The sequence below is a fragment of the Molothrus aeneus genome, chromosome 20, assembly GCF_037042795.1.
Source record: "Molothrus aeneus isolate 106 chromosome 20, BPBGC_Maene_1.0, whole genome shotgun sequence".
Taxonomy (NCBI): domain Eukaryota; kingdom Metazoa; phylum Chordata; class Aves; order Passeriformes; family Icteridae; genus Molothrus; species Molothrus aeneus.
The window spans coordinates 9,605,804-9,627,130 of NC_089665.1; the positions used below are offsets into that span (position 1 = coordinate 9,605,804).

The 21,327-nt window shown below is 46.0% G+C and overlaps 1 protein-coding gene across 1 annotated transcript; it reads right to left on the minus strand.

Annotated features, from left to right (window-relative positions):
- Positions 1-1,151: 1,151 nt before the first annotated feature.
- On the minus strand, positions 1,152-15,664 carry CA4 (carbonic anhydrase 4). The gene is made up of 8 exons (XM_066563419.1): positions 15,535-15,664; positions 7,240-7,290; positions 6,621-6,791; positions 4,625-4,785; positions 4,402-4,494; positions 4,052-4,115; positions 3,792-3,955; positions 1,152-2,751 (listed from the first exon to the last, which is right to left on the minus strand). The coding sequence occupies exons 1-8, from the start codon at positions 15,590-15,592 to the stop codon at positions 2,563-2,565; spliced, it is 951 nt and encodes a 316-aa protein (XP_066419516.1). The 5' UTR covers positions 15,593-15,664; the 3' UTR covers positions 1,152-2,562.
- Positions 15,665-21,327: the final 5,663 nt, after the last annotated feature.

Consider the following 21,327-nt stretch of genomic DNA (forward strand, 5'->3'; position numbering starts at 1 on the left):
GCGCAGTTCTGTGCTAACCCTAATGGACATGGGAAAATAATGTTCTTGCTGGATCCTTCCAAATGCCTCTGTTCCTCCCCCCACCCTTTCCTGTATCATGCCTTGGCTATTTGTCCTTCAGGAGTGACTGTCATTTCCTGGTGTCTTCACAATAAAAGAATTTCATGCCAAACGTAGCCGAGACAGAATTCCTGAAAACCAGCACCTCAGGTTACCTGTGGAACAGCAGATTGCTTTTCCATAACCATCCTCACAAAGCAAATCAGTTGTCCCACTCGAAGCCTTCTTGTCTTTTCCTGGGAATAGCTTTTGCTGGGGTTTTTGTTTATCCCCTGCATTATTGCTGCTCCTGTCCTTGTCACCTCCTGCCCCAGAGCAGAACCTGGGTGCCACGAGGGGCCTCGGGCAGAGCACAGACTGCTCTCAATCCCTGTGACAGGAGCAGATGGAGAATTTCCCTTTCCCTTACTGCCACAGCACTGAGCCACTCAGTAAAAACACTGATCCTTGTCCAGGGAGATTTTATTCACTCTGGGGTTGGTGCTGAAGAGCTCTTAGAGGAGACTCACCCTCTTTTCAGCAGAATTTTTTCTTCCTTGCAGTTCTGTTTTAATCTGTTTCATTGAGGCTGTGCCCTGTGATTTATCATTTATTATTAGCAATAAATGACAGCTGAGCCAGATCCTGCAGGGTTTATTCCAATCAGCCCTTGGAGAGCTGCCTGTTAAATGAGAATTGAGGGAATGACCTGAAGGAGAGGGGTGGTGGCTCTTGCACACCTTGGTCAGTGCAAAAGGCGTTTCTCAGGTATCCCGAGGGTGTTCCCATCACTGCTGTTAAAGCAGGAGTTCCCTGTCCCGGGGGCTGGGTGGGGTTGGGCGCCAGCTCTGCACACCTGGGCAAGGTGCCAGACTCGGGAATCTGCTGAGTGCAGAGAACACCCTGTGAAACAGAGCCCCCGACTCTGCTGACACTGGAAACATCCCAAGGCACTGCACATCCCTGCCCCAGAACTGCAAACCCAGCCCGAAACCCAACCCTAAATATTGTGAAGAAAACAGAAGGGGGGAAAGTCATGTTCCTCTTCTGAAAGGGTTTGTGCATTCCCCTTCAGGAAGGACAAAAGAAATAAAAACTCAGAACAATTCAAATATAGGTCTGTTGTTCACCTTTAATATTTCATTTCTGTTTGCTCCTCCAAAGATTTTCAGTTACATAAAAACACAGTCAAAGTATTAATCTTTCCTTTAAACTTAAATAGGTTCATTTGCTTTCCCATGTGTTTTTTTTTTTTAAAGCTTTACTGATTGATTAATATGAAAATAATTTCCCTGCTTTTGGTGAGCTGTGGTTGCTCTCGCTGCCAGGATTTTCCTGAAAATATATAAAGTCATCTCTGCAAACATTGCCCTTAAAGGAAAAAAAAATACAAATCTGCTAATATGAAATCCTATTTTGGTGTGGCCAAAATCTAAAACCCTAAAAGAAGCTGTAACATGTTATATGGCACTAGCCAAAGAGAAATGTTATGTCCCTCTTCAGAGGGAGAACTAGAATAATACAAGGAAACCCCATTTCCCAGCATATTTTCTATAAGTAATTGGGTAAATCTGAAGGAATTGGTTCAAACCACAATCTTCTTGGAAAAAAACTATGAATCTTGACCATATGTGAATATTGCAGGTATGCTACTATAAAAATTATATTTATAAAAGAAATATATATATTTATATTTATATTTATACGTAAGAAAGAGCCATTTCTTGAGCTGTCCTATTTTATTAGGCAAATAACAACTACAAAGGACGATCAGAGTCTCCTGCTTCAGAAGCAGCCCTCCAAAGAGAGGGAATTTCCACAGATGTGCCTCTGCTTGTGGGGATGAGCCTCCCTGCTGCTCCCCAGCACATCACATTGGCCATGGCATCCCAGAGAGGGATGAATAAATAACAGAGGAACCTGACAGCCCCAGCAGGAGGTGGGGTGGAAGGAATCCAGCGTCCTTATCTGAAATTAACTGAGATACTCTGAAGGAAGGAGTGGGATTTGTGTGTTGGGTGAGTGCCCTTCCCTGGAGGGGATGAGCCAGGTGCTTTTCTTGTGTGTGAGCATTTGAGTTTTGCTCTGTGTTGTACCTTCAGGTAGGACAGTGTGGGGTTGTAGGAATTTCTCCACATTTCACTGCCAGATTTGCAGTGTTGAATGTAAACGTGCTCCAAACCAACCCTTCACAGGCACTTAAGAACAGATTCCTCTCTGAGAGGTTCTCTGTGCAGCTCCTTCCAGTGCTGGCTTAAAACTACAGCATAATCCAGACTAAGCTTGCTCTGAGTCTATTGGCTTTTCAAATTGAATTTTCATTGCTTTATCTCCCAGTTCCTTTGAGTTCTGGTGGTTTGGGTTTCCCCAGAGCAGCACAGAAGCCCTTGGTTAATGTCTGGAGGAGAACAAGGCTATTCTGTATTGGGACGCAATTCATGAGAGGCTGAGACAAAGAACAGCAAAAATAGGGCTGAAAAGCAAGAAATTAAGGCCCAGGACGTTGAGTGAGGTGGAAAAGGCTCAGTGGGACAGAGAGCTGAGGGTGCAGGTCAGAGCCAGGGCCAGCAGCAGCAGCTGTGCCGTGGGCAGGGCCAGGCTGGCCCCCGACCAGAGCACCCTGCGCCCCTTCAGGGGCTGTGCTGGTCGGAAATTCTCCATCATGGGAGTGGAGTTCTTCCCGTCAAAGTGCAGTGCTGCGAACTGGGACAGCTGCAAAACACAACAGTTTGTTAAATCTGCTTTCACAACTCTGGGAGTTGCGTTGCCAACCCGACCCGAGCTGCCTCGCTCTGGTTTTGAACCTGAGGGTTCAATGGGTGCCTTAAACCTCACAGGAAAGGCCGTGGCAGAGGCCACTGGAGAGGCCACTGGGTGATGGCTCCTTCCAGCCTTGGCAATCACGGGCACTTCCCGTGAGTGGGAGCCAAATGCTCTGTGCAGCCCCAGGACTGGCTCCCCCAGAGCTCCTGACGCACACAGCCCCGGCCCCGGCCACCACGTCAGGGTGACACGAGGCAGGAGCAGCAGCGATTCTGTCCCTGCTCAGGTTCCTGGCTGCCATGAGGCAGGAACAGCAGGAATTCTGTCCCTGCTCAGGTTCCTGGCTGCCATGAGGCAGGAACAGCAGCGATTCTGTCCCTGCTCAGGTTCCTGGCTGCCATGAGGCAGGAACAGCAGCGATTCTGTCCCTGCTCAGGTTCCTGGCTGCCATGAGGCAGGAACAGCAGCGATTCTGTCCCTGCTCAGGTTCCTGGCTGCCATGAGGCAGGAACAGCAGCGATTCTGTCCCTGCTCAGGTTCCTGGCTGCTCTGCGGGACCCTGGGCTGTGCCGGGGGCACTGTGACAGCGCTCAGGGCGTGCTGTGAGTGAGGAGCTGAACTGGCTCTGGGCCAGGCTGTGTGATCTCTGCACAGCCTGTCTTTCCCAAGCACTCATAATTCCTGCCTGCAGGTCAAAAATGGGCTGCTAGATGCTGATGGGCCCAAGGTTTGGGTTTGGAATTATTGTGTTCTGCTGCCCTGACAACGGGAGAAAAGCTGTGGAGGGAGCAGGTGGCAGCAGTGGAAGTGCTGCTGACGGAGCCCTGAGCTTGGGGGGTTTCTTGGCTCTCTCCTCACGCCGTCATTTCCCCTTCCTGCCCCTTTCCTGCCATTTTCTGAGGGATGATTTAACAGGGTCAATCAGAGTGAGGTGTCACCCTGCCCAGGGACACAGCGCAGAACCTCCAGGCTGTGCCTCTGCCACCCACCTGGCTCAGGCTGAGCTGAACTGGCGTCTCAAAGATGGTCCAGATGACACCCTGGTAGCAGTCAGGGGTGGTGAGGGACCCCTGGTAGCGATAGTACCTCCCAAGGTGTTCCTCAGGCGGGAGGAGAGAGCTCAGTGGCAAAGGATCCACCTTTGCTGATGCCCCTGGAAAAACCACAGGGGAAAATCCCTTGTAATGCTTGTGGCTGCAGGTTTTGCCCACAGTTATCCTCACCCCACACAGCTTGTGAAATCCCTTACCTTTGAAGTCAATATTCTTTAATTCACTCAATAGAGTTTCATAGTTTTTATTTTCTTTGCCAGCCTGAAAGGGAAATATTTTCATTCCATGTCATGTATTTCTCTACAAGTGGATGCTTTTAATCAGTGGTGAATAAAACAGAAAAGGGCCACAAGAAGAAATAACAGCAAGCAGGATGTAGAAAAGGGGAGAGTGAGCTCAGTGCTGGCAGAATGCCTGCAGAAGTTAGGGAGGTTAAATCTTGGGCTACTGTAATATTGACATAAACATAAAATATTGACATAAACAATCCCTCAGCCAAACTGCTGGTTGAGATTTGAGAGGGGTAGTTGAAAATTTCCCTGCCTACCTCTACAAAGAAGGCCAACACAGCCAAACCATCTGGAGTTTTCTTGGCTTCTGTCATATCTGAAGCATCTTCTCTGATGTGGACGATGTGAAACTGGAACACAACAGCCAAGGACAATGATTTCCACCCTCAGACCTCCCATGGGGAACTGGCCAAGAGTGTTTCTGAGCAGGATCTCAGAGTTGTGGAGTGAAACCCATGCTCCACACGCAGTCCCACCTACCTCCATGGGGTATTTCTCTCCATCTATGCTGTGCTCTGAGCCAGGACTCAGGATTTGTTGCTCGGTCAGGACTCCCCAGTGAAAATGGAATTCTACTGCCTTGTATTTCCTCTCCAGGCCTCCTCCTCCGATTTTAGGGGACATGTCTAGTGCCACTTTAACTGGGGAAAAAGCATGAATTGTTTTAAAGAAGAGCAGGTCCTGCATTAACAGAATGTGAGAGCAGAGATGTTCTTGAGATTCAAATTTATCTTCAAGTTCTTGCTTGGCTTTTCAGACCGAGTGTTCCAGAAATTCTGCTCTGCAGAAACTGAGCTCTTATAAAACCATGGCTGAGTTTAATTTGAGATTAATTCTAACCATTATGACCTCTGGAGTCAGAGCTTCTTATACCTCTCAGAAGACCCGATATTCCTTCAGTTTTTTTCCTAAAAAAAAAAACCTCTATCAGAGTAAATTGGATCCCAGTTTATTTGGGTTTTAACCATCATTTTAACCTCCAGTTTTCTGCACTGTAGCGTTTCCTTTGGGCAGGGTTTAAAGATATTCTGTTTTAATTTAGTGTAGCGCTGCAATTTAAGCCTAAATCATACATATTTGAGATATACTTTAATTTTTTTTGCTTTTTGCGACCCCCACGTTAAGCACAGCACTTCTCTTTGCATAGGAAAATTCTGGATTGCAGCCCCAGAGGAAAATTCTGGATTGCAGCCCCAGAGATTTCATTTCTGTTCTGAATTCCAAATGAACTTGGAGAGTGCATGAGTCATTTAGTTCCTTTGCTTTTTAATCTGTAAATGGATGAGTCAGATGTCTTTGTGGGCTTTGTTTATTTAGCTTAAGACCGTTGAGACAGTGACCTTTGCTATGTGTCCATCAAAGAACATAATGAGGGTCTAATCTCACCTGCAGCCTCTAATTGCAGCTGTAATTTAAGCAATAACCTCCTCATTTAGCACAGGAATCGGTTGCTCTCAGAAGGAAGAACTTTTAAAAACCCAGATTGAACCCCTAATCCTTATGCATGGCTGGGGAAGATGAGGAGCAATCTTTATAAATATTAATTCTGATGTAAAAGGGACTGTAATTGGACATTCTGGAGTATCACCCTCTAATGGGAAAGTCATTAATCCATATATTAATGAAAAGTCTAAACATTCTTTTTTCTTGTGGTCTGCCACGACGTGAGAATTTCTGGCTGTTAAAATCTCCCCAGCTGCCTTCCCACCTTTCCCTTTTAAATCAGGAAATATTTGCCATTTGCTGCTTTCTGCTTTGAGGATTTGGCAGTCAAAACAACCCATCGAAGACTTTACAAACACCTACATGTAACTTTAAAAAAATAAATTAGACTACAGGTTTATTTTTAAAGTCGAAGTAATTGAACATATTTTTTTTTGGAGCAGCATCCTCAGTATTGTGAAGGAAGGTGGAGGAAGTGGAACAGTTCTAAATTACTGTTAATTGATTCAAGGTTTACTGATTCACTAAGTAGCTGATCAACATCAGATAACTTCTGTGTGCAGAGAAAACAGATCTAAATCTGAGAAGAATATAGCTCATTATTTAAAGAACTAATAACACCCAGCACTGAGAATGACTTTCCCACACCAGGCTTTTCTCCAGCAGGATTCTTTGAGCAGAGGCAGGAGTTGGAAAGGGCCAGCCCAGGAATGAAGTGGCTTCAGCAGGAAATGACAAAATTCTGCCCAAATTGTTGTCCTGCCCACCTGCCCTCAGCCCTGGACTCTGTTTGGGTTGGAGGGTTTTGCTTTAGAGCTCCTGTACAGAAATTCCTGCACAGAGATTCCTGCTGAGATGTTCATGAACCGCATCCACAACCCAAACATTCCTCATTGCCACAAACCTCCCAGGAAAATATTGGTGCCAAAAAGGTTCTGGGAGCTTCACCTCTGGAGCAGAGGGGTGGGATCCCAGCAGTGCCTCCCTGGCAGGAGCTGGGGAAGGCCCAAACCCACCCGGGAGCAGTACTTGCCTGTGTGCCCGTTGTTCTGCAGGTCCCACAGGGCAGAGCCCTGCTCAGCGTACCCCTCAAAGCTCAGGGGCTGCAGGCTCTTCTCATACACCACATTTCGGGTGACAATGTTGACAGGGGACTGCCTGTTCCCCTTGCAGTCCTGGTATGAATGATGCCATTGTGCAGGACCTGCTCAGGGATGAAGAAAATGGTTTTTGGTTATTTTTTTTCCCCTGTAGGCAGCAAAACCTCGAGGAAGCCGAACCGCGCAACCAAAACGGGGCATCTGAGGCATCACCCCAACTTCTGGGGTGAGTTTTACATTTATGTATTTGATTTTTACCTTTGTCTATTTGATTTTTACACTTGCGTATTTGATTTTTTACACTTGTGTGTTTACATTTTTACATTTATTTGTACATTTCTACATTAGCCTTGGTCAACACAAAATGAGCAGTTACCACAAACACCAAGGGCTTCAAAATACCCTGTTTGGCACTGAAATGGTCACAAATAATGTGAGCACGAGGCATTAAAGGCTGAGTGCTGTGAATTTTTGCATTATTTCTCTCAGCAGCCCTTTTGCAAAGCAGAAGAATCACCAATGTGATTGGAAAAAGAAATTGCTTGGCAGTACCTTCACACTGTGGCAGCTCACACTTCTGGGACTGATAGCACCAGTGGCCCACTAAAAAACAATAAATAAAACAGGTGAATGAAAATCTGTACAAATGATGCCCCCCAAAAGCAGCAGGGGAATGGATTGGCAGCTCTGCCCTCTCTAGAGCTCCTCCTGATCTCTCATAAACCACTTCATAGCCATTAAATCACCCCAAACCTGTGCTGGCAGGAATCTTTAGGACACCAGAATTCTGAATGGGTTGCAGTCCTGAAGAATTTGATTTTCAAACCTTGGCTTCCTCAACTTCTTGAGGCAAAAGTTCCACATTTGAATATATGCAGTGTTAAAGTAAATTTCCTTTTATCAGCTCTGCACTTGCCAGCCTCTCACAGACTTGTAAATTCACTTATGCAAGAGGACTTATCTCAGCCTGTTCCAGGAACTCCTTTGAAGGTTTTCTGGGGAAGAATTCTGAGAAATGAAGGATCTCACTTCCTGCAGGACCTGCAGGAGCTCTGGGCTAACTCAGCTGGGTCCATCCCACAGGGATGGATGCAAAATTCTTCAGCAGAACCCCTGAATTTTACTTTTTCATTGTCAAAAGAAATATAAAATTCAGAGGACGAGAGCTGATTTAACTTTATGTGTTTTCCAAGCTAGGGCAGCAGGATTGTTTTGTTTATCCCAAGTTGCTTCAGTGGCTCTTTATTTATTCTAAACTTTAAATCGACTTTGACAGGGGTAGTTCTCTTTGGCTATTTAACTTCAGTCCATAACAATTCAAACCCTCTTATAATGATGATTAATACCATACCTTCTGTTTGCTTGTGATTAGTAAATTATAGACATTTTAAGAAATGGCTAATCAGTTTTAAGGATGGTTATGGAGGAGTCCTGTCACTTGACTGGTAATTACCTTAATTTGTAATTTATAACACACCTGCTGGAAGGCTTTTAACACCTTTATCTTGATATCGTGGCATAACAATGCATCCATCTATTAAGGATTTAGAAGTTATAAATAGAGAATTGTTGGAGAACCTGAGCAGCTGTGGCACAGAGGGAGCCCTCGTGGCAATTAATATAACCTGTAAAAAATGACAGTTTCGGTTTTTCTTTCACAAAAACGAAATTTCTGCTGAAAACTACAAACAGTGTTGCCTCACTTTGTAGTTTAGCAAGTCTGGGAAGAAAAGCAAACTTTGCTTTTTCTGTGTGGCAAGAACTGCAGGAATTTCTATGTTGTTACCCAAAAGCTGAGTTTGACAAGGTTTTATCCTTTTGGCAGATTTTTAACACACACACACAAAACTTCACTTTCCAGCACTGACTGTTGCTTTTTTTTACTTTTCCAGGACAGTGGCACCAATTCCTCCTCATCCCCACCGGGAAGTGCAGAGTTCCTAGCACAGGATGTCCCCGAGTGCCTTAATCGATATTTTAACCAATGAATTAAAATGATTAATCTGAATTTAGTGCGGAATGCCAGCTGAGCTGCTCTCCACGCTGCCTCCACGTGGGTTTTCACACGGGTCAGAGGCTCCAGGTGTGGTTCTGGCAGCTCCCTGGGGTCGCTGTGAACTTTTAACAATCCCAGCCTGGGACTGGGAGTCTCTTGGCAATTTACACACCCAGGAACCTCCAGGTGTGAAAACACCAGCAGGAATAACCTGGAAGGATTCGCTGCCAAATCTTTGGCGTGGAAAGCAGAGGGGGAAGGGGACAGCTCCGGGCTGGGCAGTTCCAGGAGGTTCCACAGTGGAGAGGGAGCATGGCTCCAACATCAAAGCATTTCTGCACTGAAAATCCGATTTTCCAGGCGCTCTGAGCACAGCTGGGAGCCAGGGCAGCAGGTTCAGGGCTCTGGAGATTTTAAACCTCTGCAGTGGAACCACCAAATTCAAACAGAGCCAAGGGGGAGAGGGGAATTATCCCCAGATTGTGCCGAGCCAGGCTCTGTGTGCCAGGGGGATGGAAATGGGTTCTGTTCCTTCTCAAACACAGAAATCACCGAGTTTTTACCCCCTGAACAGGTGCTTGGGAAGTTGTGTCAAATAAACTTGTGGGTTTCAATCACCTCTAAGCAAACTGACACTTGAGCACACCACAGATCTTCCAGCCTGGGCATCAAAATGATGGGGAGGAAAAAGTTGAATAAAATAAAATTTAATTTGGAAAATCCAGCCCTCAGTTCCAGCACTCAGGAGTGTTTAATAACTATTGCCTGATTTTTGCATCTTTCCACCAAATTCCCAATGTCTCTGAACAAGGTAAGGTTTGTGTTTTCTGCCAAGTCCTTACCACACTTGTGGTTGGGTGATATCAGTGAAGTAGAACTGCACATAAATCCAGCATTTCATCAGAAAAGTGTCCTTGAAGCTGTTAAACCCCAAAGCACGAGCTGATTAAACATTACAGAATGCCCGAGCAAACAGTGGATTCATATTTAGTGTGAATCAGGGCTGGTTTTTTTGGTTTCTTTGGTTTCTTTGGCTTCTTTTTTTTCCTTTTGATTGGCAGCAGTGGAACACTGGGGAACAGGAGCCTTTGTGTGGGTGCTGCTCAGGAGGAACCACAGTGTCCTTGAGGAGGAGAATTTGCCTTTGGATGTGACCTGAGCGGGATGTGAGCCTCCCTCCCGAGAGGAACCTTGCACCACAATGGCTCTTTCTTCCCCTGAGCTTTGGGGCTTTCTTTGCCACGCAAGAAGGGAAGATCCCTGTCACATCCAGGCATCCCTCCCCGCTTTCAGGCAGGATGATGCCCTCAGGCACGTTCTCCAGGCCACTTTTAATTGTCCAGAGGCTCCTGCCACTTCCCTTGGAAGACTTTTGCACAGTGCATTAGCCCACGCTGGCAGGAAATGTTTCCTATTTAATAGCTTACATTTTCCACTTCCTTATCTGCGTCCCATCACTCCTAGAAATATCACCGAACCACCCTAAACAATTCTTTTCCCTCCCTGGTGTTTACAGCATCCAAACAGTTCCCTCTTCATCTGGAATTCCTGTCCTGGCTTCATTCATCTTCGGTCCCCTCTGACAAGGCTGCCCTTCACCTTCCCCCTGTTTCCCCTTCAAAATCTCCCTCTGAACCCTTTTTTTTATGGGCTCTGGGACCCCTCAGATCCCCCCTGCTCTGCCCTTCCTATCAAACCTCAGCTCCCACATTCCCTTCCCTGGAGCTCATTTTATTGCTGGAAAAACACGTCAGAAAATGGGGTTTTTGGTGTTTTAGGGAGGGTTTTTTGGGTTGGTTTTTGTGCTTGAGGTGCTGAAATCATTGCTGTGATATGTAGATATATAAATGTAGATAAATAGATACAGATCTAGATATATATTTTAAAAATATATAGATAGAGATATGCACACCTGGACTTACTTATCAATTATATCTTTCTCTTACGTTTTATTACGGATTTATCCTTGATTTCAGTGGTTCTGTACCATCCCACAGGTGTCACCTTGACTTTATTTGGTTTAATTTAGAGTAGGGCTGGACAGGGCTGGCTCTTCCTCCACAGAGCTTAGGACAGTTAAATTTAGGGAGTCTCTCTTGGCACGTGAGCAGCCCCACTTATCTCTGCCTCTTCCTCCTGGAATTTACAACTGCTTCCTGCCAAAGCTGCTTCTTGGCACGGGGATGGCCGAAAAAACAATACAAATTACGTATTGTTTTCGTTTTATTGCAAACGTCTTCAATTGTTTTAGCCATCAAGCCTCGTTTGGAACTCTAGGCAAAAAAAAATAAAAATAAAAATAATAAAATCTTGCTGCATTTGAGACCTCCCTCTGCTGCCCAGGGAGGCAGGAGGTGCTGCTGGCCGGGGGCCAGGCTGGAGCAGCCCTGCCAAGGTGCTATTGTGAGAGCTGGGAAAAGACCCTTCGGCTCTTTGGACCACGCTCACATTGTCTGAATTCCATGAAAGCTCCCAAATCTGCTCTGTCCCACTGTGCTCTGCTTGCTGCCCTACTTGGAGCTGCTGGGTGTGCTGGGAATGCCATTTAACCTGTGCACTCACTAAAACACTCAACTGCCTCAGTTCCTGCTTCTGATACGGTGGCTGTGGTTTATTCAGCTTCTATTTTGCCTTATTATTATTATTATTATTATTATTATTATTATTATTATTATTATTATTATTATTATTATTATTATTATTATTATTATTGTTGTTGTTGTTGTTGTTGTTATTGTTATTATTATTATTGAAATGTTATTATTATTTTTTAATTTCTATTGTTATTTTTGCTGGTTTTATTCACAGTATTGACCCTCTGAGAGTGTCAGTGACCTTTTTGCCCGGGACACCAGGAATGTCCTGTGCTGATTTTTGATTCAAATCCTTTCTCTCTTTCACCTGAGTCCTCTGTTTGTCCCTTTAGCCTCCTGTCCCCCTTCCAGCCATCCTGCCTGGTCATTCCCTGTTCTCCCGGTGCCCCCAGGGCTCTCCATGCTCTGCTGTCCTCAGTCCTCAAATCCATCCCCAAAATCTGCTCTCACCTCTCCATCCTGTTCCACAAAAATGCCAAAAGCTGGGTTTGCATGGGGTTTATTTTTAGGTTTGGCTTGTGCTGGGCTCATCTTATTTTTAGCTGGCTTTGTGAAACTTTCTATTTTTAGTGCAAAAGACAAAACAAAAGCAATTGTTATCTAAGCCTGTCTTTCTAATTAATGGGATTGCTGAGCATATAGGCATGAGAGTATTTATCCCTCCTGAAGCATTACACATCCTCAGGAAGCCCCAGTCACCCCTTGGACAGACAGAACCAGTTCCAAAAGTTCACCTCCAGATTTCTGTGGCTCTGCAAGCGTTCCTGGCCATTCACTGCTCTTCACTTTTAACCTTAATTTGATTTTCCCCAGGGACACTCATCTTCATGCAGGAGATGATGGGGAGTTAGCCCTGAAAATCAGCTTTAGTGTGGTGCTGAAGCCTTGCAGGGCAGCACACCCGATGTTTATCATCTGCACACATAAATCACAAGCTGGGTGAGGCCCTTGGAGCAGACACAAACTGCAGGGAAAATCCAAACGGGCTCAGGGATTCTGGGTTTGCCCTGTTAACATCTGCAAACGACTTCCTCCGTGTCAGAGAGCAGGGGGAGGATTCCAGCTGTGACCTGTGGTACCCTGCTGCAGATAATGTGCCCTCAGAAATGTCCTGTGTCAAAGGCAGGGGCTGGGACAAAAAATGAGTATCCAGGGCTAAGGTGATTTCCTCCTGTGAGAGGTTTTGCCTTGCTTTCTGTAATAAAAATGCAATTCAGATTTATTTATTTTAAAGTACTTTTAAAATTTAATTCAAGCAAATCACTTGGTAGCTGTGCTGGCCTTTTGCAGCCTTTTATGCTGAGCTTTTGATGGCTGATCCTGTGGCTAAAAATATGACTAAAAATCTAATAACAGGCCATTGGATAGATGCTGGAACACAACAAAGCTTCTCCTGCAACGCCACAAGCAGGGAAAAGAGCCTGCCCAGGGACAGACTCTGGACTTGGCAGCTTTTCTAGGAGAGCTCAAGGTTTGAGCTGGTTTTTTCAAAGTGCCAAAGGCTTTTCTGCTTCCAGCATCCCAGAGGAAGAGCCTGGAGGATCCGTGGGGAAATCATGGATAAAACTGAGCAGGATCATCCCCATCCCTGGGGAAGGGGCAGCTTGGACCTGATGGAGACTCCAGAGGTGCCCTAAACCCCTCACATGGGTAATTCCACAATTCCTGTGGCTCACTGCCTTTATTCTGCATTCCAGGTCTGACATTGTGTTTATTATCCTTTCTTTAATCAGCTGAAAATGCAGCTTTTCCCCCCAGAGTGTGTCCAAGTGCTCCAGCATCCCAACTTTGCCAGCCCTAAAATGGATTTGGAGCCCAACCATAAATCTGTGTGCAGTCCACACCATTAGAACTGGAAAGGGAAGAAGTCACAGCATCTTTTATTATTTTTTAAGCTGCTGATGGAGCTCTCAGGGGTATTTTGTACCTGAACGGCCCTGAGGAAACCCCAGAGTGAGAACTGACGCCAATGTCCGCATGGTTATGTAAATTTAATGTTTGTGACATAAAAGCATGTGAGCAGAAATATAGAAAATTAGAGGGATCTAATCTCATCTAAATTGGAGGAATGTCCTATCAGGCATCAATCTCTTGGAGCAGCAGAGCATGGACTGTGGGAGATTTGTCTCCTCATGGCTGAGTCCTGCTCTGTGATAAAGCAAAAGGTTAAAACGTGCTGGGGTTCATTCCATTCCCCCTGCAGAAAATTAATTTTCAGTGACTTTGCTGTAACCCCACCCCAGAGCTGCTGGAGGGATGGATGGAGGGATGGAGGGATGGATGGATGGATGGATGGATGGATGGATGGATGGAGGGATGGATGGATGGAGGGATGGATGGATGGATGGATGGAGGGATGATGGATATCCCTCACTCTAACGAGGTTTGGAGCATTCCTGCTGGAAATTGCAGACACTTTTGTATTTCTTTTCCCCCAAAACAGCGCCAGAGGGTCCCTGAGCTCTCAAAGGAACCAGACAAGAAACCTGAGGAGGATCAGAGCAGCTGTAAATGGAAGACACCTGGGTGAGGATGAGGGGCTGGGCAGAGGTTTGGGGCTGATGGTTTCATCCCTGGGCAGGTGCCTGCACCAGCGTGCCTCAGTTTCCCTCTCCTACAGCAGGGATAATGCCCCTTCCTTCCTTCCTTCCTCCCCTAAGGACTGTTAATAGTGGTTTTAAGCCACAGGTGCTCTGCTGCTCAGACAAGGCTGGCAGCAGCAATTCCAGATTAGCAATCAGTCGTTTGGCTGTTTCAGGGTGGTGAGTTCTCAGCTGCCCAGGTGGAGCTGGGCTCAATGAGCTGATCAGAGCCAGGCTGGTTCTGACAAGTGGCAAGAAAGGAAGGAAAAGTTTCTTTGCTAAAAGAGAAATAGATAACAAGAAGGGATGTGACAAGAAGGAATTTCAGCCAAATCTCAAAAGTGGAGTTTCTTGAAATGTGTAGCCTCTAACTTAATGAAATCCTGTGGAGCTGCTGCCCGAGGAAAGTCTGGAGAAGAAGGAGCAGAGAGCAAGGTTCTTGTGTATTAATTGCTGCACTTTGGTCCACACTCAAGGGAAAACATACAAATAACTGGGGGAGGGGGCAAAAACCACCTACAAATTATCATTGAGGTATTCCCTGTGTTACTTCCTTCTGATAGAGAGGTAAACCCTAATTATTGACACCAATCTAATCGAGCCACAAGGGTTTTCCAGATTAGGATTGCCCAATAAGGCCCCTAATGGGGCAGTAGATGCAGCACAGCGTTGATAGGCAGGGATCAGTCAGGGGCAGACTTTGGAAAAGCAAAAGCTCCTGATGTTTGTGTTTACCTGCCCCAGGTGTGGCAGCCCCTGCAGGGAGAAGGGTTTGGAATGTCAGCTGGGAACCTGGGAAAGCCAAGTGCTGAGGGACGGGGAATCCGTTGGGAACAGGGAAATAAAGGCAGGGAAACCCTGCAGGACTTTGTGGGCAGCTCTGAACCTTGATCTGCTCTAACACCATCTCCCTTCACAGCTCTCAGGGCAGCATTTCCCCCGACGAAGCTGGGTCCCCTCTCTCCTGGCTGCACTCTGCTCCATTTTCGTGCAAACAATGCAAACCCTCCGGCACTGTCAGAGCTGCAGGGTTTAATTCCGAGGAGGCTCCGCGTTGGGATTTGCATGGGAAAAGGGATCTATTCAGTGCTGCTGATTGAACAGAAGCAGGGGGGGGAAATACCTCCTGCATTTTTCAATACTAATTATAGATCACTCTTTAATTGAGCCATCCTAAGTGCACAGTGTACTTATAGTGCCCAGGGAGCAAAAATAGATGGGGCTGATGCAGCAAAGACATATTGTTCTTTCTCCCTCAGCAGAATTTCATCTTGGATCATACACAGCAAAGCAAAGGCAGTAGAAATTTCAAACAAACAATTTCTTTCGAGTTTAAAAAGATTAAAAAAAAATTAAGTTTTGGTATTTTAAATGCACGTACATAATAAAATACAGAGATCAAGTCAAAGCTCATTGATTTTTCTTGGAGGAGGAAGGCAGATAGAATCTCTAAAGGTGAAAAGAAAGCCCCAAAGCACTCATTCATTCATGAGAAAAGCCTGTCCTTGATATTTTAACACAAATAATAAAAGGCAGAGAAATAAATAAATCAATCACCCTTCATTTGCCAGAGAGAAGAATCAGAGAGCCTGCAGTGCATGTCCTGATAGTCAGAAACAAATCAGAAATAAGAGTAACCCTAAGGTGGGGTTAGAAAGAGCAGGGAAGGACTTACCTAGTGCCTCTGTCTTGAGAATGTGCAGGCAGAGCACAGCAAGGAGCAGCAATTCCATTCTCTAGTTTAAATAGGCTCAGTGTTGAAACCAGAATTGATTAGACTCCTCAGCATGTGATCATATTTCTGCTCTCAGTTTTATACTGGAGTAAGTAGTCCAGGACAGACCTGAAAGCCATAGCAGGAAGGTGAACTCCTCCCCTTTGTAATTTCTCCAGATTTGCCCTGCTCCTGATTTGCCTGAATTTATTCATTCTCCAAAGTGGATGGCAAAGGAGTGAGGCTTTCTGGCACTGAGCAAGGAGCCTTCAGTGAATTACTGAGGTTTTGCAGCCTGCACAGGTCCAGCAGCCCAAATAAAATGCTGCATTTTTATTTAATGGGAGTTTTTCTCCTGGCAGCCTCATGACATTCAATTAATGCATGTGTTAATGTTTCCTTTAAAAAAAACCCCAGGGAGACAAATCAAACCCCAACTCCCCCTCACTTCTACCCCACAGCTCTCCAAACAGGATTGGAGTTGATTTGGGACTGGAAAATGGGAATTCCATGTGCAGCAGCAGGAAATGTTAATTAGGTGACATACAACACCTTACGTAGGTAATTAAGCAACAATACATTTTTTTAATAATACTTTTTCTCAGCTTTCTGCTTCTGCTACTGTAGAATGATAAATACACAGGGTTTTTGTTTTGGTCCCCTTTGTTCTCCCATCTACAATTTTTTTTTTAAATTAAATATGATTCAGGGGCAACTCAGACTTCACATTGAACAAAGAAAAGCGACAGAGCTTTATTACAGACACAGCATCATCTCTGGGATTTCTGGGGCTGGGCTGAGGAATACAAATGAAGCAAACTCCTTCCCCAAAATGTCCCTGGGGATGCAGAGCTGGGCTGAAGAGCAGAGGATGCCCGTGAGGGATGGGCAGAGTGAAGTGATGCTATCCCAGCCTGCAGAGTCATCCAGCAGAGGCTGCATCCCACAAAAAGGAGCTGAGAAATCTCTGCCTGCCCCCAGAGGGGTCTCAGGGGCTGCAGGCACACCCAGAGCAGCTCCTTTATTGACAAAACCGCTGGAAATAACATTCCCACAGTGCAGGTCTGCCGGGGAGGGTTGATGAGGTCAATAATTCCTGCAGGGGAGAACAATGAGGGGCTGGTGGCGTTCAGGTCCCTGCGGGGCCAGGGGGATGCTGAGCACACAGAGCAGCTCCGCAGCTCCAAGGGCATCCAGGAGACAACTCCCCCTGGCTGCTCCTCGCCGGGGAGCTGAACCAGCGCCTGGGGGTGTTCCCCTGCTCTCTTTCTTTAAAGCCCTCTGTTCAGGACTAAGAAAGCTGAGGCTTAGAAATCCTGGTCTTGAAAATCAGGATCCTTGATTTATTTTTTTTTTCTTTCTTTGTTTCTTTCTTTCTTATTTTCCTTTTTTGTTTGTTTGTTTATTTGGTTTTGGTTTATTTTGTTCTTTTGGGTTCCCCCCCCCCCTTCTTTTTGTTTCTAAACTTCCTAGCCTGTCTTTATCAAAGTGGTAATAAACTGCACTGCAGTCACGTTAATTAAGCCTTCATTTGAGCACAAAAGTGAAGGCATTCCCTTTCCTTCTAAAGCCTGTCATCTAAATAAGCAGGGCTGGCATCATTTGATCTCCTCATTTTTATTTTTTTTCCCCTAAGGAAACTCCGCTGACAGGTGCTTGGATATCAGTTTTTGATGGCATTGCTGCACTTCAGGGTAATTCTGATTCCTTTTCAAAACCAAAGCTGAGATGCCAGGGTGCCATCAAGAACTGGGTGCGTTTTACACAAAGATTTTTGGATACTGAGCCTGAAGATGTGAGAGCATCTTGGTCAGAGGAGGTGACACAAGTTAAGAGCTCTCTGAATTCCGTGCTGTTTTTTCCTGGCAGCTACAGGGAAGGAAAGGACAGCTGGGAATATCGAATCCAGTAAAAACTGCACTTATTTCATGGCCTGGAGAGCCACAGCAGCAAGGGCTGAGAGGGGGAGACTGGCTGGAGGTCAAACCCTGGTCAGGGATGAGCTGACCCAGCAGGGATTGCCCTGCAGGGAACAGGGAAGCGCTTCCCAGGGATTTAAAACCCAGATGGGTTCCGGGATTAGCGAGTGGGTGATTGGGAATCCCACCCTGCAGGGTGAGAAAACACGGAGTGCTCTTCATTTAGCAGCATGCTGTCTTTTTATTGCTGAGAGTTCCCACGCCCCTGAAGAGGAAATCTGGGATTTCAGAGCTCTGGGTGAAGCAGGAACATTGCAGCTTCATCTTCCATGTGCAAACGTGGGCTGGCTCTGGCTGTCCTGGGAATGCTGTCCCAGCACAAGGTGGGACTCTGGCAGCAGGGCTGGGATGTGTTCTGCCTTATTCACACCCAGCTGGTCCTGGACAGGCTTTGTTTGCCACTCACCTGGTTCCAGGTGTTTGTCTCCCATCACTCCAAACCTGGGAAGCAAAAATTCCTCCAAGAGAGAGAGGCTGGAGGGGGGAGGAGCAGAGCTTCGTGTTTTCAAAACAGCTCCAAAAAATCTTGGACGGAGATCACACACACCCCGTTTGTGTCTCCCTCTCCAGAAAGGAAGGCTTTAATCTGCATTAATTGAAACATAAATTGGATAAATAGGCTCCTTATTTGTATCACTCCCTTTCCTGAGCGTTTCTTCCTTGCAGGCCTCGTGATGCCCGTGGAGAGCAGGGCAGAGGGACACTGTGATCCCACAGCTCTGCCCAGGGCCATGGCTGAACCTGGGATTCATGGCAGGATCCTGCTGAGCTGCTCAGGCCTCTGGCAATTTGCTTTGGTGCCTGCAGTGTGGTGACAGTGCAGAGCTGAGGGCAGGGGCAACGGGGAGAAAGCAGAACCATCCCAATCCCCAGGATTTGGGGTCAGGAATGGAGAATGTGACTGAAAGCCCTCATCCTTTTTGGATCGTCCTGCGTGCACACTGAAATAGAGACTTTTGGAGATCACTTGAGTTAGCAATGTGAATTAAGCATTTGAAGTCTCCTCCCTGAGCTGTGGCACTCCTATTTCATCACAAGGATGCAGTTTTTCCCTGGAATTCCAGGCACAGTTCCAGTTCCAGCTCAGGGGACACAGAGCTGCAGTGCCTCACCCCAGGGTGAGGGTGGGAGCTGTCCAAGGGCTCCTGGGCAGGGCTGGGCTTGGCTCCTGCATGAATTCCCTGTTTTGGGATCAATTTTGGGGTGTCCTAGCTGGGGCCTGTCATTCTGAGCCCTTGTGGGTCCCACTGGAGGCTGAGAGCTGCAGCTGGGGGCAGTTCTGAGGCTGTGAGCTCAGCTGGGTGAACTTGGATTTTCCACACCTGAACCATCACTAAAATTTCAGCCTGAAGCCTCTGCAGTGTGGTCAGTGGTTATTGTCTTCCCCACAGGCACAATCAACAGATAATTCCACAAAATGAGGCCATTTCTTACACATACATCAAAATAAATTTGACATCCAGATAAAGACGTGTCAATACAATCACAGAACTCAAAGAAAAGCAATCACAGCACTAGAAACAGTGTTACAGAAGGTGAAATCTCGGTAAATATAAATCTAAGGCTGCCCACAGCAAGGTGCAGTCAGTGTCTGAGGTGTCAGCCCGAGATCCTGGAGATTAGATTGAGTTGCCTGGAATCCTGTGTCACCTTAAACAAACAATGGGATTGTTCTTTCCCCATTTATAGGATGCAGATAACAATTCCTCACAAGGGTATGGTGAGGTAAGCACAGGGAATGCTGCACAGTTCCTGGAATACAGGACTAGAAAAACGCCCTTGGATTGAGGTTGTTCCATGAAGAGGTTGGGCTTTAAATTTAAAGCATTTTTCATCTGGTTTTGGGAGCCCCAGCTGCATCACAGAGGGTTGGAATATACAAATCTGGGGGGTTCTGTGTGTTAAAGCCCACTAAAAAAGCAGCTTCCACACTATTGTCTCCCTTAATCCGGCAACATGATGGTAATTTGTATGCAATTCTATTAGGGAAATCAGATTACAAATCTTTTGTGGAGAGCTATTTATACCACTTGATATTACTTTAATTACATTCTGATCTCACAACGTTTAGCATTTTGTGCTCGAGCACCAAATTTTCAAATTAGAGCAACTTCAAGGAGCATTTTCAGGAATATCTAGAGCCCTTTGGAGCCCAAATTCACAGATAAATTATTTTTAGCCACCTGGGTTTTTTTCAAAACCGTTTTGCTCTGTGGATGTTGTGTTCATCACAGGTGTCCTGTGCCCACCTGGGCTGTGCTGCCACTGCTGCTGCGAGGGAAAGGATTTGCTGGGCTGGCTCAGGGGTGGCAGAAATAGTGGGGCCCTTGTTCAGCAGCAACCTCACACCCGAGGTGTGGCTGCCAGGGCTGGGATTACAAAGGGAGTTTTATCTGGGACACTGGGGGAGGAATATTTTATAGGGTGTTAATACAGCCCCAGGCTTGATTGGTCAATTCTCAGCCTTTATTTCTATGTTATCATTCCCTTGTGACCATCTGAAATGCTTACTGCTTTCTTAGATTTGTATAAAGTATAATAATCACAATTAAAAAGTGCATTAATTAATTATAAATATTCCTGGTACACAAAAATTGTGGATGCAGACTGCACATTAAACTGAATATACTTTCATACACTTCAATAGAAAAAAAAAAGCCCTAGAATTCCCCTTTTTAAACTCAAAATTATAGCCTAAATTTCTGACATTTTAACTTTGTCAGAGCTATCAGAGTTCACGGATTCCCACCTGGTGGGGCTGGAATTGCTGCTGTAAGATCAGTGCTGAATGTGGGAGCCCATCCATTCAGCTGAGCTGCTTGGCAAGATCGTGGTAGAAAATTGTGACCAACGAAGGAGAATCCTTTGTTAAGGTAACAATAAAATATGAATTGAATCAGAATAAATACCGTGGATAAATGGATAATTTACCTGGATAATTGTCCTGCTCACCTGGACTGCTCAGCTGGTTAAAATCTCCCTGCTGCCTCTGTACCCTGTATTTTATTCCAGCAGTGCCCTCTGCTGAGAGCATGGAATGGGTGTCCCCAGAGCTTTTTTTCCCCCAAGTCTCAGTATTTTCAGTCTAAGATCTCAAAAACCATTTGCATTTAAAAAGATGGAGAAAGAGAAGCTACCCTGGTGTTGGTGCTGGTTTATTAATGACCAAACCACATGAAATAAACACAAAATATCCTGTGGCAAAGGCAGGGGTAGTGGTGTTGGCTGGGTTTTAGCTGTGTTAGCATGAAAGGATTAAGTGGGAAAAGACATTTTCTGGGCTGTTGGGGTCCAGGTTGGAGACACAGCACTGATATTTTATTTCAGCTCCCTCAGTCCTCCAAACCCACAAAACCCTGCTCCCCCTTTCCTGGCTCTCTAATCCTTTATGATCTAATTAATTTGTGAGCTACAGCTGGATTCACTTCACTCCATTTGAGAACATCCCTGAAGAATTTTAAACTGCAGCATCACCACCCATCTCCCCAAGCCCTGGGCAGGTTTTGCTCTTGTCAAAGGTTGCTTCCAGCAGCTCATCCATGTGGGAAATGTGCTCTGCAGTTTGGGCTATCCTAGCAACTCCCAGGGATTGGCACAGCCCCCAGCTGGCAACCCAAATATTTAAAAACACACCTGGTTAAAGTTTAACCCCTGTGACGACGATGATGTGGCAGCAGGAGCTGTGTGTCAGGAGAGGATCCGCGCCCGGGGATCGGGGTGGGAGCTCCTGGGAGAATGGGATGAGCAGAGCCGGCCCAAAGGAGCATTTCCCAAC